The sequence below is a fragment of the Calliphora vicina genome, chromosome 2 (genome assembly GCF_958450345.1).
Source record: "Calliphora vicina chromosome 2, idCalVici1.1, whole genome shotgun sequence".
Lineage (NCBI taxonomy): Eukaryota > Metazoa > Arthropoda > Insecta > Diptera > Calliphoridae > Calliphora > Calliphora vicina.
In genome coordinates this window covers 5,985,974-6,012,818 of record NC_088781.1, presented here as the reverse complement: position 1 = coordinate 6,012,818, position 26,845 = coordinate 5,985,974, and the positions used below count along the sequence as shown (strand labels likewise).

General features: G+C 28.1%; 1 protein-coding gene across 2 annotated transcripts in view; it reads right to left on the bottom strand.

Annotated features, from left to right (window-relative positions):
- LOC135950270 (kinesin-like protein CG14535) overlaps positions 1 to 26,845 on the bottom strand; it is a 134,291-nt gene that overhangs the window by 8,477 nt on the left and 98,969 nt on the right. For both annotated transcript variants that reach the window (XM_065499811.1, XM_065499812.1), the window contains one exon: positions 238 to 415. In XM_065499811.1, coding sequence (XP_065355883.1) covers positions 238 to 415 — 178 coding nt within the window. The remainder of the gene's footprint in view (positions 1 to 237; positions 416 to 26,845) is intronic.

Sequence of the window (26,845 nt, the reverse complement as noted above, 5' to 3'; positions counted from 1 at the left end):
AATATTTGTTTTAAGCATAGCCATACATAAGCATTAACCTGCTATTTTATGTAAATTTTTTTTCTTTTCTCTCCCCTTTTTTACTTTTAATGGTTTAGTTTTCACTCTAGTTATAATTTTTGCACGATTCTAAAATCATTTCACATGCAAATGCAAATGCCATTAAGCATTATAAAAATGCTTTTTATGTGGCATTTGAAATGTATACCAAAGTAATAATAACAATTTAAAACTTACCTTGCCAATACCATAATTTTCTTTGTTGGCTAAACGTCGCGCTAGTCCGGGCGGCATGGGCGGTGGCGCCCGCTGTAAGGCACCACAAAAGCCACCATTGCGTGCGGAAGTATTTGTCATATCGTTGGTGCGTGCTGATGATTTTGTTGATGTACTTTGTGCAAGTTTTTGTGCCGCTCTAAAATGGAAATGAAAAAAAAAGTACAGAAAACGGGTTAAAATACATTAAACATAATTTTCATTTAAAGAGTTACAAATCTAATTGATTTGAAAACTGTTAGGCAAACACAACATGTTCATGTTTGTTTTGAATTTTGGAAAAGTTGGTTGATTAGAGAGGTTTTTTATAAAATGTTAATTACGCTTTAAAAACGTCAGTCGTCAGGTAATTTATTAACTTGGTTTTTGCTTGGTTATTAACACTAATGTAGCATTGGCAGTTGATGTTAGATATGTAACTTTAATTTGTATTCCAAACTCTTACAGCCTAACCAAATAAGTCAAAAATTCGATTTTAAATCCAATATTTAAAGCTGTTCCAAAGTGAAGCATGGACTATAAAGCGGGTGATTCAAAGCTTCCCAACCACTTTATTCCAAAAAAAAATAAAATTCTTTTGACAACTGCCTAAATTTCCGCAAAAATTAGTACCTGACATTTATGTTTTATACATATGACAACCGTGACAATGTTATTGGGCCTAACATAACTTTGACATTTGATACAAACAACTTTTGTGATACCAAAAGGGCAAAAAAATCTAACTATTTATGGATTTTGCTTTGCCATTCTACATTCATGCGAACACACAGCTAAACCACAGAAGCTTTTATTAATATTAAAAACCATGACAGACAAAAGGCACAGAAAAAAACCCTGACAGCTGTCTTATATTTCACACGACAAAACAGCAAAATGTAGCTGCTACATCAACTTGACACATCATGAGCCAGCCACACAATGCAAACAAACAAATAGCTAAAGAGCAAAACATAACAAACCTGGTAAAAAAAAAAACTAAAACAGGATAATAGCAAACTAGAAGAGAATGGAAAAGGGAAAGGCAATGTAAAGGTATTTGTTTTAGCCAAAATTACCTTTAAACTTTTCGAAATGATTTTGCACTTTTAAACTTTATAAATATTTAATGAAAAGTGAAATTGTTTTCTGCAGCATTAAAACAAAAAAAAAACTAAAAATAAAAATAAACAAACGAAAAAGCATGAAAATTGTAACAACTGACAAGAAGCCCTTGTCACTGTCATTTGTACAAAATACAAAAATGACAAGAATTTAATATTAAAAGCAAAGAAATGGTATTTTAAGATACTATTGCTACAAGAATACTATTTTAATATTAATATACAGAAAAGTTTTATTTATAAAGCATTTTTTATACAAATCAATTGAATATTTTATGTTTAATGTTTCAGCAAATCGAAATAAATATTTTTATTACAAAATTCTTCAATTTTACCGAGTCATCGGAAAATGTCATAAATTTATTTATGTTCTCATACATATAAAAAATTCAAGCACTAAATTAAAATAAAACATTTTAGCATCAGCAATGACTGAGATTATTTTGCTTGAAAGGAATGGAAAAATAAATAATAAATGTGTGTTACAGAAAATAACATTAGAAACTAAAAATAATGAAAGTTAGAACAAAATTCTAAATATGTGATTGAATTTTGTGTAGATTCGAAATCATGTTCGGATTTTGTTTAAATTAATAAGATACATTAAATCTTATCATAATTTTTAATAATAAATTACAATTACATAATTCGAAATTTAGTTATTTCGAAGTTAAAATAGAAATTCGAAATTAATTTTGTATTTTCAAAATTGTCAGAAAATTTAATATTTTTGATTGTTCATACTAAAACAAAATTTTATAATTTGGGGAGCAATACGATTTTCGAAATAGCTAAGTCAAATCTTCAATTTAAACTATACAATAAAGAAATTTTGTCATTTTTAAGCTTAAAAATAAATTTCGAAATTTAGTTAGAGTTTTCGAAATTGGTTTCTAAAAAATATACAAATATTAACAAAATTAATGTGTTTTAGTAAACAAAAAAAAAATGTAAAAGAATGAATTTTCCTCGCAAGTTCGAATTTTCGAAATTTTTAAACTTAAAATATTTTGTCAGAGATTTTATTTTTACTATAAAATGTAACAATATTATAAAAATTTTGCGATTTCTGAACAAGAATAAAAATTCGAAATTATGTTTGAATATTCGAAATTCCCAGAAAATGGAAATTTTCAAATATTTCCCAAAAAATTCATTAACATTTACATTATTAGTTAGTTTTATTTATAAATTACAAAATTTTAGCGATTTCGAAAACAAAAATGTTTGAATTTTCGAAATTGGCACAAAGTAATTCCATTCACATGTACATAATCTATTTGTTTTATATACAAAAGTTTTGTTATTTGTTTATAAAATAAACTGTTCAAAACTGTTCAAATCTCAAAATATTTTGTCAGATATTTTGAATTATGTAATAATGCAAATTTTGTAATTACGGAACTAAAATAGAAATAATTTCGAAGTTCTTCGAAATTGTGAATTATTTATACACTAATATAGAAAGAATGAGGCTTTAAACAAAATATTGCAATTTGGCGAGTAAAATGAAGCTTCGAAATTAAGAGCGAATTTTCAAAATTGCTAAAACTTATTTAAAACTCAAATATGTTTTAACCATATAAGTGAATAAATTTACTAATTTTGAAGCTAAAATAGAAAATTTAAGTTCGAATTTTCAAAATCATTAATAAAAATTAAGTTGGTAATTTAAATATTTATAAACTAGTGATTTTATAAAAAATTATGCTATTCGGAATACAAAACGAAATTACTATAATAAGTTCGAATATTATAAGAAACTTTATTTAACCTTCGCTTTACCAATACCCACCCGGGTGACCACATCGTTTTTATTGGATTAATATTTTTTTTTAATTTTGTTTCGATTTAAATGAAATTTGTACTCACTGAACAAATTTTAGAGTTCTATAGACTTTAATAGAAACATTTTAAACTTTTTATAAGTTTTTTTAAATTTTTTAAAATTTCGTTCGTCGCATATATTTATAGAAGTTTAGTGTCACCCGGGTGGGTATTGGTAAACCATGTACATACAAAAACTTTGGTAAAGCGAAGGTTAAGCTATTTGAAAATTAAAATTTTAGCAAATTAGGATTTCGAAACTGAAGAAAAAATTTGAAATTATTTTCGAAATTTCTATAAAAATATACTAACATTTACAAAATGCTGCTATTTCGAAGTTAAGTTCGAATTTTCAAAATTGCTAAAACTCGTTTAAAAATTCAAATTTAAACTAACTAAATTATTTCGGAAATAAAATAGAACTGGAAATTAAGTTCGAATTTTCGAAAATGGAAATTTTCAATTATTTTCTTTAAAATATACTAATATTTACAAAATTATTAAGTTTTGTACAAAACTTTGTAAATTGGGTCATAAACCAAAATTTTGGAATTAAATCTGAATGTTCGAAATTGCTAAAACTCGGTCAAATCTCAAATAAGTTATCTGATATTTTATTTTAACCATGTAAGTGAATAAATTTTGTAATTTTGAAAATAAAAAAAACAAAATTAAGTTCGAATTTTCGAAATCCCCCGATAATGTGAATTTGTTGGAAATTTCCCTAAAAATTTAATAATATTCACAAAACTAGTGGTTTTTATAAAATTTTTTGCTCTTTTGAAATTTTAATAATAAGTTCGAATATTTGATATTGCTAAAAGTCGTTCAAAACTGTAATTTTATATAAGAAACTTTATTTAAGCTATTTGAAGTTAAGTTCGAATTTTCAAAATAGGTAAAAATCGTTTAAACTTAAAATATTTCATATGAAACATTATTTAAGCTATTTCAAAATTTAAGTCAAATAAATTAAATAATATCGGAAAGAAAATAGAAATTCGAAATTAAGTTCGAAGTTTCGAAAATGAAAACTGTCAATTATTTGTTTTAAAATAAATGAAAACTGTCAATTATTTGTTTTAAAATATACTAATATTAACAAAATTATTATGTTTTGTAAACAAATTTTGTAATTTAGTCATAGAACAAAGATCGAAATTGCTAAAATTTGTTCAAATCTCAGATATTTTGCAGAACAATAAATAAATATCATTTTGTTATTTAGTAAAGAATATTTTATGCACATGTATGTATAATATTAAAAGTGCCAGTTTATAAGTAAGTAGTGAAGTGTAATAATATTAACATCTTAACCCATTACTTGGTAATCAAATTTTTTCTGGGTTATTTTATAAAATAACTTACTTTCGCATTTTCTATATTTAATTTCCAGTGACTAATTGTTCAGTTTAAAAACAAATTCATGAAAATTGCTTCGAGTATAGAAATTCTAATACAAATGAAGAGATTGTGTTGAATATTAAAATTATAAAACTTATTTTCAACATAAATGCCAAGGAAATTTAAATCCATATAATATCTGTTGTAAAGTGTTTCTTCCCCTTATAATTCTAAAACCATTTATGTGAACAAAATTCTAACCACCCACATTTTAACTCCCCTCTCTATAAATACTAAAAGCCATTTAAAAATGAAATGACTGGACACACAAACAAAATTTTAACACCTCATAAAAAAAAAAAAAAAAAGAAGAACAAAAATATAATATTTTGTTTTTAATGTCCATTTAAACATGCACTTTTTCCAATGCTGTCCACAATCATTGAAGATAAATTCCAGCATAAACTTCCCCGCCTCAGAGCAGTAAAAATTCAACATAAAGATTAAATACAAGTGGGGTTGTTTTGTATATTCGAACTCAGACTGCTGCTGCTTGAGTGACAGTGTTTTGGAGCATAATAACTAAATGGTGTGAGGAGTGTGGTGTGTTTGTGAGTGTGTCGTAAAAAAAGCATTTTCTTAATGAAATTTTACTTTTTAATAAATGTCATTAAACGTCAAGCTCTCAAGTGCAAGTGAATTTTAATTTCCAGTTAGAAATGAAGTAAAGAAATATACACAGGCAAATAGCAAACGACAGTAAAAGATTAGAGTGAAAAGATAAAACCATTAAAATTGTAGGTTAAATGGTTTCTTTTGGCTTGAATGGCTTTTTTCGTAATTTTATTTCTTTCATTTTATTTTTAATTATTAAAGTGATGATGGTGGTGGTTTGAAAAAATTGGTAATAAAAATAAGCCAAAAGTTGTAAAATAATCTCTTGAAAAAAACAATTATTGATTAGTTGAGTTTTAAGGAGCAACTAGATAAGGGCCAGACAAAATACTCGAAAATTGAGAAAAATGTGTCTTTATAGCAGTTATTATCGATAATCGAATCTGGTCTTAAATATTATTTCATTTTTATTTTTTCTCGCTTGTTTGTTCACATCCGGTTTGTTTAATTGTGAATTGTTTCTTAAAGACAAGACTTGTATTAAAATCATAATAAAATATTCTCTTTATCCTTATTTTCATATATGTATATTGTGCTTAAAATTAGTAATTTTTCAAGTACAAAACTGTTAATTAAATCTGTATTATGTCTTACGTGGGATAATTTTAAAGTTTTAGATATGTTTCTCCATTTCACATTTAAGTGAAAAACTAAATTGATACTATGGATAATAAAATACAATTGGTCGGCACTCATAGCCACTAGGGATGGAATTTGATGACAATTTTTATGAAAAATTTGTACACTGATTCCTGCAACATTTCAAAAAATGCAAGCAGGCTATTTTTTCAGTACATACATGCAAACATATTTATAAATATGAAATATACTCTTTGGGCAAACCACTGATATAACCCACGAGTAGTGGTAGAGGATATAATAATATAATTTTTAGCACTTTGTCAGAATCCTTTTATTTTAAAGATAAAATATATTTTGCACATTTCTCAATTTCAATATTTCTCAATAATTAATCTTTTCAAGTATCAATAATGAAGTTAACTTGAATTAATTTTGTTATTTATCAGTCTTAGACACGAATTGATTTTATTTAAAAATTATTAATATTAAAAACTAATAGTTTTTGGTACTTTTTTTGAAGGGAAAAGGGATAAAAATTGGAACTATTCGCTACTTTTTTAACTTATAAATAAATAAACATAAAGATACATTTTGAATTAATTTCTATTTTAATAAAACACATAAATATTTCGTATTTGGTACTTTTAGGAAATTTGTATTTACTTTTGCTACATTTCTTATTAAATAATCCTTCGATCCACAAATATGAATTACTTATTATGAGCTCTTACTACGAGTTCAACATAGACATTCAATTGAAGAATAAGTAGTTTTATTATTTCAAAGCAACAAAAAGCCGTAAGAATAAAATTTGTAAGATTGGTTTCTTAAGCCACTCAAAGATAGGAATAACTCCGAAAAATAATTTGTTCCCGATTTTGACCCATTGTAGGTCCAACTTATTGTACGTTATATACGTCGTTGCAAAGGACTTTGAAAAATATATCGTTAGATATCCATACTGTCTAAATTTATGCCTTAGTAATCTAGATATAGATAAACATCGAGATTTTACTGTTGTTTTTCTTATATCCCAGGCAATTGTTGACCGATTTTCTCGATTTTAAATAACAATATAGAAGATGATGCATGAATCATGTATTTTTTGGGGGCTACGGAAAGTTGATTTGAAAATACAAACGGACAGAAGGTTCTTAAGCTTCTGATCGAATCAATGGGCAAGAATGCAAGTAAAAATGCTGTAAAATTACATGTTTTCTTCGACAAGTTTTTCACTTTGAGATAGCAAAATAAAAATAATTGGTGTAAAAATCTAAAAAATACTTTTCATAAATGTAATTGGTGAAAATAGAACCACTAACAATTTATGGGTTATATCTTAGTACTTAAATATAGACATTGGATTTACTTTAATTACACTCTGCTACAAAATGACACTTTTTGTCAGAACTTGAAAAGCGACCTAATGAGGGTTATAGGCCTAGGTGAGGACATACTAAAACCGTTTTCAAAAATTTTGAAATACCCTCAAACTGTTGAGTTATTTTGAAAAAAATGTTTTAGGGCAGGTCGTAGTACTTTAGTACCTCTAACTCACACATTTTTAGACCGATTTAAAACTTTTAAACAATTATGGATAGGCAAAAAATTAAACTTTCATCTTGTTTCTGCATAAAATGTATATTCTAAGAAATTGTTTAAGTTATTATAAAAAGTTAAATTTTTTATTTTTTAATTTTTTTCGTAATTTTTCCAATTTAACGATAGTTATTTTAATTTTTTTCAATGAAAACCAAATTTGTTTGCACATTGCATTAAAGACAATTTTATATAGACAAAAACGAGATACTACTTATTAAAATCGGTTTATATTTGCAGAAGTTATTAAACTGTTTTCGAAAAAAGTTCTAAAAAAATTACCTTGTAAAAATACTCAAAAAGGTATTAATGAAAAGATGAATAACTTTTAGAGTTTTCATCCGATTTTAAAAATTAAAAACCTGTTTTATTAAGAACTAAATTTTCTTATACATTGATATAAATTTTTGTAAGCTTTCATATCAAAATAAGCAATGAAAAGCGACTAAAATCAGAAAAGTTGATAAATTTAGTTTTTTTTTTAGATATTCTTAACAAAAACAATACTTATAACTTACAAATGTATCAATAAATGCATGTCGTTATAAAGCGTCATTAGTTTTCTTTCCAAGCTCATTAAAAAACTAAAATCATACAAAAACTGAATGAGTTACAGGTCGTTAAGTTGACGAACATCACTGAAAACTATTTTTTTTAGAATAACTTCTGAATTTGAAGGTGTTTCTGACATTTTTTGACACAATTTGTAATGCAATCAGCAAGACCTATAACCCACGCTAGGTCGTTTTCCAATTTTTTTTCCATTGTAGCACCGTGTTATTATTTAACCCTCATTTCACCCTTGTGTGGAAAACCACACAATATTAATATTTTTAACACATTTAAATAAAATTGTGTGACGATGTTCGTGAAATTTCTTGATATTTTCTGCACAGAAAACGTATTAATTGATACCAAAATATTTGATGTCAACGAGATATTTCAAAAGGGACTATGCTTACTCTGATGCGTGGTTTTCCACACATGTGTAATTTCTATGCATTTTGCAACAAATTAGTACTCATAAGTGAAATTTTTGGTTAAAATATATTGAAGATTAACTAATTTGATGTAACAATATAAAAATTATGGTAAATAAGTATTTTTTCTAGACATGTTGCTAGACATACCCTATGTGTGGAAAACAACACATTTTAGTTTTCATTTAAATTTTAAAAAGATTTTAAACATTAACCTTTTGACCAGACCACGTAAATTTCTATATCATACAAAACACCCTCTTCATTATCCTTTTTAGACTTGTAGTACTCGTGTATACTTCATTCATTTAGACACAAATTACAAACATATAAATGTAGATTAGATTTGTATAAATGAATAAATATCTACGTATGTTTGTATGTATGAATGACTGACTGCACATATCCGTACATAGCCAATTGTATGTACATATATGTAGTTGTAAAAGTATCTAAGTATGTATGTATGTATATATTTATGTAATCTTTTTAAATGAATTAAAATTTTCTACACTGCGGTCATGTTTTTACTGGTGCAGACAGTCTCATACCTCTTTGCAATACATTTACGTGTAAATATAAATTCTAATACAAACGCAGTTTATAAAAGGAAGGAAGGTAGAATGAAGAACAAAAACAATATGACTTGTTGGTTTTAAAAGGACTCATACATACATATGTATACTATACATGTATTTATGTATGTTAGGATTTGTTATGTGTGTGTAAATGTATAGAGTAATGTTGGTAATTGCATGTGGTGGCATGGGTTTATTATACCAATCTAATGCTATTTTGTTGTATTTTATTTTTAAAGTTATAACAAGGATATAATATCCTTACATACATATGTATGTTTATACATTTTTATAAATATTTATACACTTTTTAACACACATAAATGTACATTTGAATGTATGTTTGAATGTATAACATTTCATATGTATTTTTGTGTCGTTGTTAATTAACGTATTAACAACATGTCTGATACTGTTATTATAAATGTTCATTTGTTTTATCTTTCTTTTCCCCTCTACTTTTTGTCTCTTTTACTTTATTTAACGCTATTTTTCAGCTACGTTTAGGTTTGTTTTAATTACACTCTATTCTTTTATTTTTTAATAATATTTTCAAGGATTTGGTTTATTTTTCTTTTTTTTTATTTGTTTGTTTGTTTCCTTTTTGTGTCTATTACTATTATGGCCTGTATTTGTTACATGTGTTTCATTACGCTTCTATTTTTTTATAGAAATAAAATACCTCTTTAGGGATTTCCAGGTGTAGACTGTTTAGTTACAGCCATACAAATATACATATATGTGTAACATTATTTGTTTTTTTTTAATTTTTTTTTGTAAGAAAAGCCCAACATTGTGAAAATATTAAATAAAGTCATATAAATTTGAATTAATTTTGTTTGTTTGTGTTTAGTTAGGAATTATTTAGGTTGAAAAAGGATTAAAACAAAGTTTTCAGGGAAAATATGGCAGAAGTTTACAAAGTCATGGAGTGTAATATTTGAGGTAAATATTTGTTAATATTTTTAAAGTAGTTGGTAAGCTAGATGTGTTAAAAGGATTTTATTAGAATTAGATTTTATATAAATTTTAGTATTTTAATTTGTTCTAGAAATACATCATGTGTCAAGCTTTATTAAATTAGAAAAATCAAAAAGTACCATAAGAAAAGTACCAACAAGATTCTTCATGTAGCCGAGGATTATATGTGAACATTTTAAGTACCAAAATTACTCGCAGAAGAAAGAAAAAGTACCATTATTACCTTTGGTTTATTTTTATATCACCCCGAAGCAGGAGTTTTTTCTTATTTTGATTAATTTAAAATAAATAGTACCATAAGAAGGAAAAAGTACCATTTAATTCCTTTTTGCTGAAACTACACTTAAACAAAGAGTCCATTTCTAAGGCCAATAATACAGAAGATACAAAAAAGTACTATTTTATGAAAAGAAGATACAAAAAAAGTACCATTAGATGAAAATAAAAGTATCGCTTTAACTGACTGAGGTATATTCTGTGTCAAATTTCATTGAAGAAAATATTCAAATTTCATATGCGGAAATGAAAAACTTTTAAAACAAATATTTATGGAAAAAATCAAATTAATTAAATAAAAATAAAGCGTAAAAAATGTTTTATAAATAATAATATATATTAATCAAGTAAGGGAGCTATATTCAAATTAGCCGAATCTTATATACCCTTCACCAAATTATACTTTAAAAACAAAAATCTTAAATATTTTTTGGTAAACAAAATTTAAAAATATTTTTTTTTTAATTCTTATATCAAATTAATTTGTTAGTGAAAAAAAATTTAAAGCCGAAAAAAATTTTCAAAATTTTAATTTTTTAAATTTTTTTTATTTAATTTTGAAAAAAAAATTTTATAAAAATTAATTTGTGCATTTTGTATGAAAATTTTAAATTTATTTAAATCAAATTTTAGTGAAAAGCATTTTTATTGTTTATTGATCTACTTGTTTACTTTATTGATCTAGAAATCCCTTTCATCCTATGATCCTTTAGTATAGAAGCATAGCCCCTACAAACTTTGCAGCTGCTGATTTATTATTCAAAACTCATTTGTAACCCAACATTTATGGTATTTGCATACATGTTTGTATCTACATATACTATATCTATTTCCTCTGAAATTTACTAATATTTCACATCCTTTTATTATCCTTTAGCATACTTAGAAAAAAAACATCAACACATATAAATTTGTTCATCTCCCCTTTACAGCCTTCTCCCTTAGAATTTCATATTCAAATAGTGTCACCTAAACTTTATAAAGAATTCCATGTTTTGGGGTTCTTTATCCCTAAAATATGAGTTTTTATAAAAAAAAATGGAAAGTATTGTATATTTCCCTTATAATTTTTTACAAAGAATTTCTCTTTTAAAAATGTAAAAATTTTCAACCTTTAGGCTATACTTTTTCTGTTTTTTTAATTTCTTATTTTGTGGATTTATTACTTATTTTAACCAGCAACAAAAGCAAAAAAACCAGAAAAAGGACCTTCATTTGACATTTTTTGTAGTTCGTTATTTTTTTGTTTGTGTAGGGAAAATAAATTGAATTTTTTTTTATGAAATTGACATTCAAAACACAAACATGTTGTAACGGACACTTGCTAGATTTAGTTACAATTTGGTCACAAATTTGATTTGGTTCATTATATGACATCCAGTTATACCATTTATTGCCACCTAGATGTTACTAAAACTATGTCTCACTTTATGTTATTGCTTACGACATTTAAAAGGCAGTTAAATGATTGACATCTTCACGTATAGCAATACTCATTGCGCTATAAGCTACCAACATTGAAATAATAAAAGAGAGTTACTAGCAATACGCCTTGGTTACGAGTTTTGCAAGGCGAATCTATAGAAGGTGACGACAGAACTACAACAAATACAACATGTACAAAAACAACAGGTACTTTGTTTTTGTAAAAAGATAAGTGAACTGTCAAAGTTGCCTGTGGTTGTTTTTGCTTTTGGGTTTGTTGTATTTTTCGCCACAACAAACACAAGTGAATTGACAGTTCACTTGTCTAAACAACTGAATAAAAAAAATAATCAGCTGTTCTTCTGTCGTCACCTTCTATAGATTCGCCTTGGAGTTTTGTTTGCTTTTTGAAGAATATTCATTGTTGAGGTAGGCAGAGAACAAGGAACATCAAATTTGAAGAAGGAAAAACTAAAAGCAATTACAACATAACGTGAAAGTAAAAAAAGATACCATTACACGTGCTAGACATAAAAACGTGTTAAACTTTGCAAATTATATAAAAAAAAAAAAACTTTAATAATAATAGAAACAAAGATTTCGATTCGACACAAATTTATAAAAAGTGAACAGCCATATAATAACTAGCAGAGGACAACACATTTTTTCGTACGTAGCCATCAATTCGGAATACCAGGCATAGTCAGATTTGTGGCCAATAGCACCGTGAAGGTTGACGGCGAGTCCAGCAAAAAAAAGAGGTATTGCCTACAGTGAGTAGTATGGAAACAAGTGTTCCAAAACATTAAAAGACAAACAAATCAGTCCGGCATAGAATCATTGTAACAAACTCGAACTAACCTAGAATTACTAAATTAAATTACCTAAAATACTTAACGTTATCCCTATTCTAATCTACATATATAACAAAAAAAGTAAAATATATATAAAACAACTACCTAAATAAAATTTGTATATACGATTCTTAAAAACGATAAAATCTAAAATAATAGGAATTAACAATAAGCAAACTAACAATTAAAAATAAGAGAAAGAGTATATATACATAAAGATAAAAAAAAACTAAATAATAAAATAATTATACATATGTAAATAATCAAAATATATACAAACTGAAAGTAACTAAAACTATTTTTACTTAAACTATTTTTTGTAAAAGACATAAATATAAATTATTGCTAATAAGAAAATTTGTAACTATAATTATAAGTGTAAAATTAAACTCGCTCTTTAAAAATTCAATACTTCTCTTAACTAGATAATCATAACTAATTTAAGCTATGATTAAGTTTTCTCTTTAAGATACCATTAATACACTTGTATAAATCTATACCACAACCAATTTGTATACGTAATATTAAAGAGAACAATTGTACTTTTAAGAGCACCAATGAATAAAAAAATAAAAACTTTATAGAATTGTTTTAAAAAAATGTATAGTAAGAGACTGTAGACCTAGAGTATAAGAGAAGAAATAAATAATGTATAAATTTGAATGAAAATCAAAGGAAATGATAATGTATATATTGTGCTAAACTTTATTTAAGGTTGAGAATGTAACCTCAGTACTAAGGATGATTTAGTAAGGGAGAGTTTTCAAAAAATTTTAGGATTCAAACTCTTAATGGTTATTTGACTAAAGGTCATATAGCGGGAGGGTCACCTATGGAATCAATACACCTGATTCATTTCACCTAATCCATATATATGCTGAAAGGAAATTCTTCTTGGCGTCCATCCGTTCATAAAAACATACATATAATTAACACTAAATGAATATTAAGAACACCAGGCACTATAACAATTTAATGTCAACGGATTTAAGCGGAAAAGAATCCTCCATTTCCGGCGAGCTTAGCCGCAACCAAAAAATACTAAAAGTGCCACCGCTTTAATACCAACCAGTCCGTTACATTTGGCGCCCAACATGCGAGCATTTTTGCAGCACTAGCCCTCCGTTTGAATGTCATTATCGTACTGTAAGTCCCGGAAAACAACTCCGTTTGTTATACCAGTGTTGCTACAATACCAAATTGATGTTCTTATGGTGGAGGATTGAATAACTAACGCTTGAAGTTACCATAAACGCAAGTCATGATCTAGATTACCGTGAGTAAGAGTTCATTTGCTGCGCGCTTGTTAACTGATAACTTTAGTCATTCGATCTATTTTTTATGAACGTTGTTTAATAAACATAAATCAACATGGATATCATACCTCCTAAAGCACAAATAATTTATTAGTCTTTTCTGCAAGAAAACATTAATAAATTAGAAAAATAAGAATTGCTATAGTAAGAGATATAAACATTTCGATATTAATTGTTTATTAGTACACAGATAATGTTCAATATCGCTAAAATTCACTATAGTAATTATGATTGGATTAGGCATTCATACTCCTTAGTCTGATAATTACAATAAACTCTCAACCACATGTTATAAAAATCGAAAGAAGAAAATAACTAAGTAAATTCATCTTTTATTTATAATACTAACAATAACAATTTTGCATGAAACCACTAATTTTTGATAAATATTAACAAATGCATGAACTTAAATATTGCTGATCTAAATCTGTTTGTTTTTTTAAAAGAAAACAATTATATCATTCTTATAATCGTAAATACACCTTTGATTGAGAAAACCTTCGATTAGTCCATATATCTGATACAATTGCGAATATCGAAATTAGACAAAATAGTCCGTGTTGGGTTATTACATTATTCATAGGGATTTAATTTGAGTCGTTTTTTAATATAGTATTAGATTTATAGGCATATAGTATTAGAACTTGATACTGAACATGGGTTATAATGTCACTATGGAATAGAATGCAACTTAGATCTGGAACTTCCAACCAAACAAAAAGCACAACAACAGTTACGACAACTACGCCAAGCACATCACATGCAACAGCGAGAGGACAAAACACTGAAATAACTAAAACAAATAAATCAAAACCGTCTAAAAACATCTACAAACCAGTAATTACGACACCAGCAGATATGGGTCCAACTCCTACGACCACAAACACCACAGTAACTACCGTAACGAGTGTTAGTTCTGCAACAGCAGCAGGAAATACTCAAACAAATTCAGCCTTAGGCCCATTAACCACATCTTCAGTAGCAACAGATAACACATTGCAATCACCACCGTACAGCAGCATAACCGCAGTAGGCATTCGAAACGAATTTAGAGCCAACCAGGAAGAATTCAGGCCATTAAATCAGCCAGTTGATCCTAATTCAGCCGTAAATGGGAGTGGTTTATCTTTAAAAGAATATGTTAATGCCTCAGTAGGCGCCGCCCAAGCCAGTGTGTTACGAGAAGTCCAGGAAAACATACATCGGTTAATACCTGAAATAGTAAGAGAAGTAATAAGGTCCGAAAGGGGCATGACGAACTCTACAATGAATGAGTCTAATTCAATCCATAATAATACTGTGTTACAACCACATTTACAGCCATTACAACCACACAGGCACATATCAGCACAAGCAAGTTTTCCACATGATATACCACAACACCAAGAACCATCTTTAGAAAATAGATATCAAAATACTGTTCCGAATTTTATACAAATACCCAATTATCCTCCACCACAATTTCCTAACAATAATTATCCTAATATTTCATCAGGTAACCAGATAAATATTGAAAAATGGGGTGTAAAATTTGACGACTCTAATAAAACCACAAGTATCGAAGATTTTATCTTCAGGGTAGAAGCTCTTAGACAAGATAATAATTGTCCTTGGCCAACCCTTATTAAAGGATTTCATCATCTCTTATCAGGAACTGCTAATGATTGGTTTTGGAACTTTCGCAGAGAAAACCCACGAGCTGATTGGAACCGTTTAAAAGCGGAAATTACAAAAAAATACAGAAAATTCGAAAGCGATTATGAAATTCAACGTCGTATAATGGACAGGAGGCAAAATTATAATGAAAACGCTGAAAACTTCATCAACGAGATAATATTTTTGAAAAACCAGATGAAAAACGCAATTCCAGAAAAAGAACTGGTCATGATGGTTAAAGATAACTTGAAAGACGGACTGGCGCAACTAATATACCCTATCAATGTAATGGATATGGATCATTTGCTGTGTGAGTGTAAAAGGGCAGAGAGAAATCTTGCAAAAAGGGGCCATTTCAGACAACCTCAAAACCAATTCAGAAGACTTAACGAACTAGATTTCTCACAGGAACTCATTAATGATAACAACAAAACACCGATGTTTACACAGCAAACCAATGAATACCAATTGGAAGCACTCCGATTTAATACAGTACCAACAAAACAACTCGTATGTTGGAACTGTAAAGCCGTTGGCCACACTTTTATTGAATGTAGTTCGACTCAAAGGAATTTATTCTGTTATCGGTGTGGTTTCGATGGTGTAATTACCCCACAATGCCCTACTTGTCAGGGAAACAAACAAAAGAGCATGATGAGGACGGGACCATCATGTTCAGAACCCAAACAGTCCCAATAATTTATTCCAACCACAATATTTTAAATACCGGTGATGAAACACACAATCAAAAAAATATGCTTACCAAATTAAACTATTTTGAAAAATCTAACACAAATGTCCCAGCAGAAGAAATAAAAATAATACCTAGCAATGTAAAATTATATAATAAACAATTATCTGAAGACAGCAAACCTAATATTACAGAATTTGATACCAATCAGACAATGAATAAAATAAAATTGAAAGAGATAATTCCATATGAAGTTAGGATGAAAGAGTACAATGAAAAACGAAATGAGATCTTCAAAGATTTTCCCCAAAAGACAAAGCGACAAATCCATAAAACAAGAGACAGGTATGCAAATAGAATGTTGGAAAGAAAAGGTATAAAAGTTTCGAGCTTGAGTTCAGACAACGATATAAGACCATATTTAGATGTAGTTTTAAATGGACTAAGTCTCAAAGGACTAGTAGACAGCGGAGCTTCAGTCTCATGCCTTGGAAGGGACTGTTTTGAAAACCTGTCACAAATGAATGCGGATATTTACAACTTTCGATCTGTAATAAAAACTGCGGACGGACGAGGTCAAACTATTATCGGTAAGGTACGACTCAATGTTCAATGTCGAGAAAAATCAGAAAATATAACCTTTTACATAGTACCTTCGTTGTCGCAACAATTAATACTGGGTATGGATTTCTTTAATAAATTTGGAATTACTATATGCTTTCACAATAAGTCGATAAATGAATTGCTAATAAATGATGACGAAAAACCAAAAATACACGCACTTAGCGATGAAGAAACGATTATGCTCGAAAGTGCTAAAATGAAATTTAAATGCTTCAGCAAATTTGGACTTGGAAAAACTTCATTAGAAACACATGTTATCGACACTGGAGACGCCGAACCAAGAAAAATGAGATACTTTCCTGTATCTCCTGCAATTCAAAAATTAACCTTTGACGAAATTGATCGAATGCTTTCGCTTGACGTTATTGAAGTAGCATCTAATTCAGATTGGAACAATAGAACGACTTTGGTGATCAAGCCGAACAAAAACAGACTTTGCTTGGATGCGAGAGAATTAAATAAAGTCACCCGTAAAGACGCTTATCCCTTGCCTAATTTAGAAGGCTTGTTGAGCAGACTGGGAAACACCTATTTCATTTCTGCGATTGACCTTAAGGACGCGTTTTGGCAAATTCCCTTAGAGGAATCCAGCCGGTCAAAAACAGCTTTCACGGTCCAAGGGCGACCACACTATCAGTTTAAAGTAATGCCCTTTGGACTGTGCAATGCTGCTCAACGTTTATGCAGATTGATGGATAAGGTGATACCATCCGAACTTAAGGATAGAGTCTTCGTGTACCTTGACGATCTGCTTATCGTCTCGCCGAATTTCGAGAACCATATAAAAATACTGGAAATAGTAGGAAATCGATTAACAGCTGCAGGCCTCACAATAAATATGCAAAAATCTAAATTCTGCTATAGAGAATTGAAATATTTGGGGTACATAGTAGGCGATGGAAAGATAAAAACAGATCCCAGCAAAGTCGAAGCGATAATGAACATTAAAGCACCAAAAACACCAAAGGAAGTACGAAGGTTTCTTGGAACAGTGGGCTGGTATAGAAGATTTATACCAAACTTCTCGAGTCTGACCGCCCCTATAACAGACACTCTGAAAAAAAGTTCCAAATTTGTTTTTACTCCGGAAGCCATTTGCTCGTTCGAAAAGTTGAAGGAAATGTTAGCATCAGACCCGATTTTAATTAGCCCAGATTTTGAAAAGCCCTTTTTCGTGCAGTGTGATGCCTCTAACGTTGGTGTTGGCGCAGTACTCTTCCAGAAAGATATCGACGGCGGAGAGCATCCAATTGAATACTTTTCCCGAAAGTTGAACTCGGCACAAACAAATTATTCAACTACTGAAAAAGAGTGCTTAGCGGTAGTTTTAGCCATTGAACGATTTCGACAATACATCGAGCTGATGGAGTTCACCGTAATAACAGACCATTCCAGCCTAAAATGGCTAATGAAACAGCAGGATTTGAACGGGAGATTAGCACGCTGGAGTCTAAAGCTGCAAAGATTTAAGTTTGGCATAGAACATCGTAAAGGAAGTAAGAATGTTGTTCCAGACATGCTTTCACGACTGGAACTGGAAGAATTATCGACGAACGGTTTAATTGATTTCAATTCGGATGAGTTTCAGAGTCAAAAATATTTGGAGCTAAAAGAGACAATAGAACAAAACTATGAAAGATTGCCAGATTTAAAAGTAATTGATGGAGTTGTATATAAAAAAACAGAATTTGATCAGTGTGAGCTACAAGATGAAGAGAATGGATGGAAAATATGGCTGCCTGAGAAATTAGTAGAAAGCATAATTAGAAAATCGCATATCGAAAATACCTGCCACGGAGGAATATCGAAAACCATCTTTAATATTCGCCAGCATTTTTATTGGCCAACCTTAACAACCGATGTTAGAAAATTTGTTGGCACTTGTGAGATGTGCAAGGAAATTAAACATCCTCGACAAACACTGAGACCGAGAATGGGAGAAGAAGTCAAAACAATGAGGCCTTTCCAAAAGGTATATGTGGATTTTTTGGGACCCTATCCAAGAACACGATCGGGAAAATCCTTTATATTCATTGTTCTTGATCATAGTACTAAATTTGTCCTCCTGAAAGCAATGGCAAAAGCAACATCGAAAGCGGTTGTGAATTTCCTAATGTGTGAAGTGTTCCATAAATTCGGGGTACCCGAAACTCTCCATTCCGATAACGGAAAGCAATTCACTAGCGAGCTGTTTAAGGAACTCATGAGCACATATGGCATACATCACATGCGAACAGCGATTCATTCACCCCAATCAAACGCCAGTGAACGTGCTAACCAAACCATATTAAGTAGCATAAGGAGTTTTATGAGTGAAGACCAAAGTAGATGGGATGAAAACTTGTCAAACATAGAGTGCGCATTAAGGTCAACAGTACATGCTTCAACCGGATTTACACCTTACTTTGCATTATTCGGGTATAACATGATAACCCATGCCCAATCCTATCAGATTCTAAGAAAAATAGGTGCTTTATGTGACGGTGATGTAATGGTTCTTCCAAAAGCAGATAAGATGCAGTTAATTCACGGCAAAATAAGGGAAAAGCTTCATTGTTCATATGAAAAGAATTCTAGCGAATATAATAAAAGAGCAAGGTTAGTGCAGTTTAAAGTAGGACAGGAAGTGTACCGCAAGAACTTCATACAGAGTAACTTCTCAAAGGGCATCAATGCAAAATTATGTAAGCAGTGGTTGAAATGCAGAATTCGTAAACAAGTAGGTAAAAACATGTATGAAGTCGAAAATTTAAGAGGTGTCCTAGTAGGCGTTATACATGCACAGCACTTAAAGTTCTGATTACATCTTAAAAGCTTTAATAATTAAGGTTAAGAAACGATTCAATATCAATATTGGTACAATTTTCAATCTCATATCAATTGTCGTACAAGGTCCGGACTTCGTTGTTCCCAACTTTTTCAAATTCAACGAGTTTCATTGTAAAAGCTGGCTTTGTAACGGACACTTGCTAGATTTAGTTACAATTTGGTCACAAATTTGATTTGGTTCATTATATGACATCCAGTTATACCATTTATTGCCACCTAGATGTTACTAAAACTATGTCTCACTTTATGTTATTGCTTACGACATTTAAAAGGCAGTTAAATGATTGACATCTTCACGTATAGCAATACTCATTGCGCTATAAGCTACCAACATTGAAATAATAAAAGAGAGTTACTAGCAATACGCCTTGGTTACGAGTTTTGCAAGGCGAATCTATAGAAGGTGACGACAGAACTACAACAAATACAACATGTACAAAAACAACAGGTACTTTGTTTTTGTAAAAAGATAAGTGAACTGTCAAAGTTGCCTGTGGTTGTTTTTGCTTTTGGGTTTGTTGTATTTTTCGCCACAACAAACACAAGTGAATTGACAGTTCACTTGTCTAAACAACTGAATAAAAAAAATAATCAGCTGTTCTTCTGTCGTCACCTTCTATAGATTCGCCTTGGAGTTTTGTTTGCTTTTTGAAGAATATTCATTGTTGAGGTAGGCAGAGAACAAGGAACATCAAATTTGAAGAAGGAAAAACTAAAAGCAATTACAACATAACGTGAAAGTAAAAAAAGATACCATTACACGTGCTAGACATAAAAACGTGTTAAACTTTGCAAATTATATAAAAAAAAAAAAACTTTAATAATAATAGAAACAAAGATTTCGATTCGACACAAATTTATAAAAAGTGAACAGCCATATAATAACTAGCAGAGGACAACACATTTTTTCGTACGTAGCCATCAATTCGGAATACCAGGCATAGTCAGATTTGTGGCCAATAGCACCGTGAAGGTTGACGGCGAGTCCAGCAAAAAAAAGAGGTATTGCCTACAGTGAGTAGTATGGAAACAAGTGTTCCAAAACATTAAAAGACAAACAAATCAGTCCGGCATAGAATCATTGTAACAAACTCGAACTAACCTAGAATTACTAAATTAAATTACCTAAAATACTTAACGTTATCCCTATTCTAATCTACATATATAACAAAAAAAGTAAAATATATATAAAACAACTACCTAAATAAAATTTGTATATACGATTCTTAAAAACGATAAAATCTAAAATAATAGGAATTAACAATAAGCAAACTAACAATTAAAAATAAGAGAAAGAGTATATATACATAAAGATAAAAAAAAACTAAATAATAAAATAATTATACATATGTAAATAATCAAAATATATACAAACTGAAAGTAACTAAAACTATTTTTACTTAAACTATTTTTTGTAAAAGACATAAATATAAATTATTGCTAATAAGAAAATTTGTAACTATAATTATAAGTGTAAAATTAAACTCGCTCTTTAAAAATTCAATACTTCTCTTAACTAGATAATCATAACTAATTTAAGCTATGATTAAGTTTTCTCTTTAAGATACCATTAATACACTTGTATAAATCTATACCACAACCAATTTGTATACGTAATATTAAAGAGAACAATTGTACTTTTAAGAGCACCAATGAATAAAAAAATAAAAACTTTATAGAATTGTTTTAAAAAAATGTATAGTAAGAGACTGTAGACCTAGAGTATAAGAGAAGAAATAAATAATGTATAAATTTGAATGAAAATCAAAGGAAATGATAATGTATATATTGTGCTAAACTTTATTTAAGGTTGAGAATGTAACCTCAGTACTAAGGATGATTTAGTAAGGGAGAGTTTTCAAAAAATTTTAGGATTCAAACTCTTAATGGTTATTTGACTAAAGGTCATATAGCGGGAGGGTCACCTATGGAATCAATACACCTGATTCATTTCACCTAATCCATATATATGCTGAAAGGAAATTCTTCTTGGCGTCCATCCGTTCATAAAAACATACATATAATTAACACTAAATGAATATTAAGAACACCAGGCACTATAACAATTTAATGTCAACGGATTTAAGCGGAAAAGAATCCTCCATTTCCGGCGAGCTTAGCCGCAACCAAAAAATACTAAAAGTGCCACCGCTTTAATACCAACCAGTCCGTTACAATGTCAAAAGAAATATGTGAGTTTCATTTACTTATTTTGCTGTAAATAGGGGGGAATAGGAGAAAGAAGAAAAATTTATAAAATGAATTAAATTAAATATTTAAATTTAAAGCAGAAATAAATTGAGAGTTATAAAGAATTGTTTAATATTTTACACCAACATTTGGTATAGATCGGAACTTCTAAATAAAAAAAATATTGGTTATTTGTAATCCCTATGTCAATGATAGGTAACTGAGATCCAAAAACCTAATAGCCGTATCTGAAAACCGTCGAGCGTCCATTATAATGTATTGCCATTAATTTTGTTATTGTCTCAGCCGTATGTGTGTCATGTCATTTTCAATGCTTTTCTCCCTCCTTCTAAGGGATTATACTTTTTTTTAAAACTATTGTGAATTAAGAGACGTCAAACTACATTTACTCACATTTTTAGTGCTATTTTTTGCCATTGAAAAAGTTTTAAATACATATGTACATTTTAAATGGCTTAATTACCTTAATCTCATGTTAACAAAAACAAAGGCGATTAAAAACAAATAAACATTTTCCAACAAAATTTCCATACAATCAAATAGACAATAAAGAAATTAAAACTTAATTTGTTGATATTGATATAAAAATCACATTATTTCAATTCTTTTTGTAGCTGTAAAAATAAATATGCAAAAAATAGAAGTTAATAATGAATTTAGACGGTTTTTGATATCCTAATGGTGTTTACACAACTCATTTTGATATTTTTTCATAATTTATTAATTATATGGATTAGATTCTATATAGTCCAGAATGAGTTGTAAATTCTGAACTTCAAATCGCTATTTAAATGTCAAAGACATGACTTAATGTAAAATATTTTCTTTGAACAATTGAATTAAAATTTCGCTATTGCGAATAATAATTATTTTAAAGTAAGTTATTGTGAATTATTATGCGTTATTGTGATTATTTTATTACAAACAATGAATTGTAATTTAATTAAAATTTTGTATAGAAAAGGAAAATAATTACAATTCGTTATAAATCCTTTAGATATTCTTAATATTTTGTTTAATATCTCCTAAAATTTGTTTATTGTAATTATAACAATAATAAATTAAATATTAACATATTTCATTATAACTAATTCATTTTGTTTCTTTCAGGTAAGTCTGAGACCAGCAGTCATCTAATTACTCATAATTCTGTTAAAAGATAACTTTATTGAATTCCAACATTTTAATTTTATACTCCTAGTGATTTCTGTTTGAATTTTCACTATATTCTCATAATTGGGTCTGTGTAATTATAAAAATATTATTAATATCGATTGCAAAATATGACTTAAAAACATAATTTTCTGTCAAATGGTAAAATAGGCTCGTTATAGAATTTGATAAAAAAATTAATAGGTTTTGATTATAGTAGTAGAAATACATACTACTTTTTAAAAAGTTGTAGAAATACTACTATTTTTAAATAGTATTAGAATTATTACTGTAGTAGAATTTTTTAAAAAAAAGGAGTAAAAATACTACTATTTTTTTAAAAAAGTAGTAGAAATACTACCTTTTTGAAAAAAAGGAGTAGAAATACTACTTTATTTAAAAAAGGAGTAGAAATATTACTTTTTTTTAAAAAAAAGTAGTAGAAATACTACTTTTTAAAAAATTGTAGAAATACTACTATTTTAGAAAATGAGTAGAAATACTACTTTTTGAGGAAAGGAGGCAAATACTACTATGCTAAAAAAAAGTAGTAGAAATACTACTATTTTTAAAAAGTAGTAGAAATACTACTTTTTTAAATAGTAGTAGAAATACTACTATTTCTAAATAGTATTAGAAATATTATTGTCGTATAATACTACTATTTTTTTAAAAAAGGAGTAAAAATACTACTATTTTTTTTTTAAAGGAGTAGAAATACTACCTTTTTTAAAAAAGGAGTAGAAATACTACCTTTTTTAAAAAAGGAGTAGAAATACAACTTTCTTTAAAAAGGGAGTAGAAATATTACTTTTTTTTAAAAAAAACAGTAGTAGAAATACTAGCTTTTAAAAAATTGTAGAAATATTACTATTTTAGAAAATGATTAGAAATACTACTTTTTAAAAAGTAGTAGAAATACTACATTTTTAAAGAAGTAGTAGAAATACTACTTTTTTAAAGAAGTATTAGAAATACTCCTTTTTTTAAAAAGTAGTAGAAAGGAGAAGAATTTTTTTTCAAAAACTAGTAGGAATACTATTATTTTAAAAAAAGTACTAGAAATTTTACTATTTTGGGAAAGGAGTAGAAATACTATTATTTTAAACAAGTATTACTAATACTATTATTTTAAAAAAGAAGAGAAATACTACTTTTTGTTAAAAAAGTTGTAGAAGTACTACTTTTTGTTGAAAAAAGTAGTAGAAATACATCTTTTTAAACCTCCGTTAGTCGAAATCAATTGAAAATTTCGCATTTGATCTCTTCAGTTTTTATTTCGTTAACATAAAAACAATATTAAATTTAAAATAGTTAAAAGACTAATACAAATAAAATTGCAGTAAAAATATATTTTTCGTCAAAAAATAGCTTAAAATATAAGGGACTTAAACAAATTTACAATAAAAACATTTTTGTATCAACCAGATCAGTTGCGACTTACGGACGTTTTCAAAAAGTAGTAGAAATACTACCATTTTAGAAAAGGAGTAGAAATTCTACTCTTTTGAAAAAGTAGTAAATATATTAAAGATTAAAGTATAATATTCCACATTTAACCATAATATAAATATAATTCAGATAACTGTATGTACTTATGTATTGTCAGCTAATGAATAGAAATGTCTAGATCAATTTACACATATCGAAAACAAGAATAACAAAAATACAAATTATGCGAATTCCAAAAAGTACCAATTAAATGTCGCATAATTTTTGAAATATCTATTTTTCCAAATATCCTCAGTGTGAACCTCGTAGCTTATTTTAAAGCTTTTTACTAGCTACTTTTTTTAATTATATTTTACATTTACAGATTTTTCTCTTATTGTTTTTTTTATATTGTTAAATGCACACACACACAGTCAGCCAGTAATAAAAATGTAAAGGATTTTAATTTTAATATTATTGTTGTATACTTCGTGCAAATGCCTGCCTGTTTTTTTTACTACTTTAATGTGTTTCTGTGTATGCAGTCGTACAATGTAATTACTTTTTATTATTATTTTATTTTTTTTGGCTTTTTTTAATATTAAACCAATAAAAAAAAAACTACATAAAAGCCAGAAACAAATGTTTTACTCTTCTTGGCGCTTGTTTTTCCCTCATCGCAGCCATAAAAAATAATAATTTTTAATTTTTCAACAGGAAATCCATAAATGTTTAAATCATTTAGAGGTTTTTTTCATTGTTTTAAATTTTTTTACAATAATACCGCATAAATACATACATATGTACGTATATACATACAAATAAAGCAATGTTTGAGTGAGTTTTTAAATATATTTTTTCATTTTGAACAAATGCATTTTGTTAATGTGTGTTTGTAGTTATGAAGGATTGTGAATTTGTTGGCATTTTCATATTGAATTGTTTTAATGTAGTTGTTATTGCTGTTTTAATGAATTTTATTTTAATTCCAACCGTAGTTATTTTCAGTTTTATTTTATTCTTTTTATTATTAAATTTATACATTATTATCACATAACAAATCAATATTGTATGCAGCAATACACTGACTGCACTGTTTTAACACTTATGGACACGTACGAAAAATTATTTTACAAAAAAGTTTTCAGTTAAAAAAAGCCAGGCAACAGTTTGATGGGAAAATATTACTATAAATACTAGTTGAACGGGCTAAAATAAAATTGTTGAAGCCTTTTACATAAAATATAATTTTATTATATTGTTATATTATTATCCATGATTATATTAATTTAAACTTTTAAATATTTAAATTTTTTGAAGTTCGTTAAAAGAGTTTTTGGTGTATTTATGTATAGTCTACTAGTGTAATAGTTTATTTATTCATTTGCCATCACATTAATGCATTTTAAAAGTGCTTAATTAAAGTTTATTAATTACTTCATTATTGTCATGTCAATTCTTTTTTATTTTTTTCATTATTTTTTAGTCGGTGAATTTTTATACATAATTTTTATGACCATTTTATTGTTTATACAGTTTTTGGTTTCTTTAAATTTAAATATTTCGTTTTCTACTTAAATGGTCTATTAAGTGTGTTTAATTGATGTTAAAAACAGATAAAAATAATTTCTAATGAAAACGTTAAATGAATATGAATTATCTTTACATAAACTATGTAAAAGCTAATAACGCAGGGGAATAAATAAACTACAATAAATGTCATAAAAAAGTTAAGTTTCTTAAATTTAGGCGCCTCACAATGGGGTCGTTGGCAAAGTAAATTTTTCTTCTAAACTGCTGGTTGGATTACAAAATTACTTTCAGCTTTTGGAAAATTTTAGTATTGGATGTATGAATTAAAAAAGCGGTATTTTTTTAAAAAAATTTTAGCATTTATTTTGAAACATTTGTACAATATAAATTTATTCAAAGTATTGGCCGTTGTTAGCTATAACATTTTCCCATATTTCTGGCAACATATGGATTCCAAGCCAAAAGTACTGGTAATCTTTTGGCTGGTCCGATCTGGATAAAATTTGAATTGGTCGTAGCCAAGGATTATTTGAGTTTAAGTTATTAAAATGGGCCCTACAAATGCTCCAGGGGCGGTAAAATTTTCAAACACTTATCAATTACGAATCCAAAAATAAGCGATTTTCAATTTAAAAATTCAAAAAATAGTATAGTTTTACCGATTTGTGAACAAAAAGGTGACTTAACTCTTTTTTTATTAAAAAACAACTTTCTTTAAGAACATATAGCAATTTTATGTTTTTCTATAAATTTTCTTTAAGGAGAACATTTTGGTATTAAAAACATGTCCTATTTTTGAAACATGTTGGCCCTACGCCCTTTGGAAATTGACCTATTTTTTTATCAAAATTTCAACTTTGGTCCACATGTTCTAAAAGCCCAAAGCTGGGACCAGAAAACGG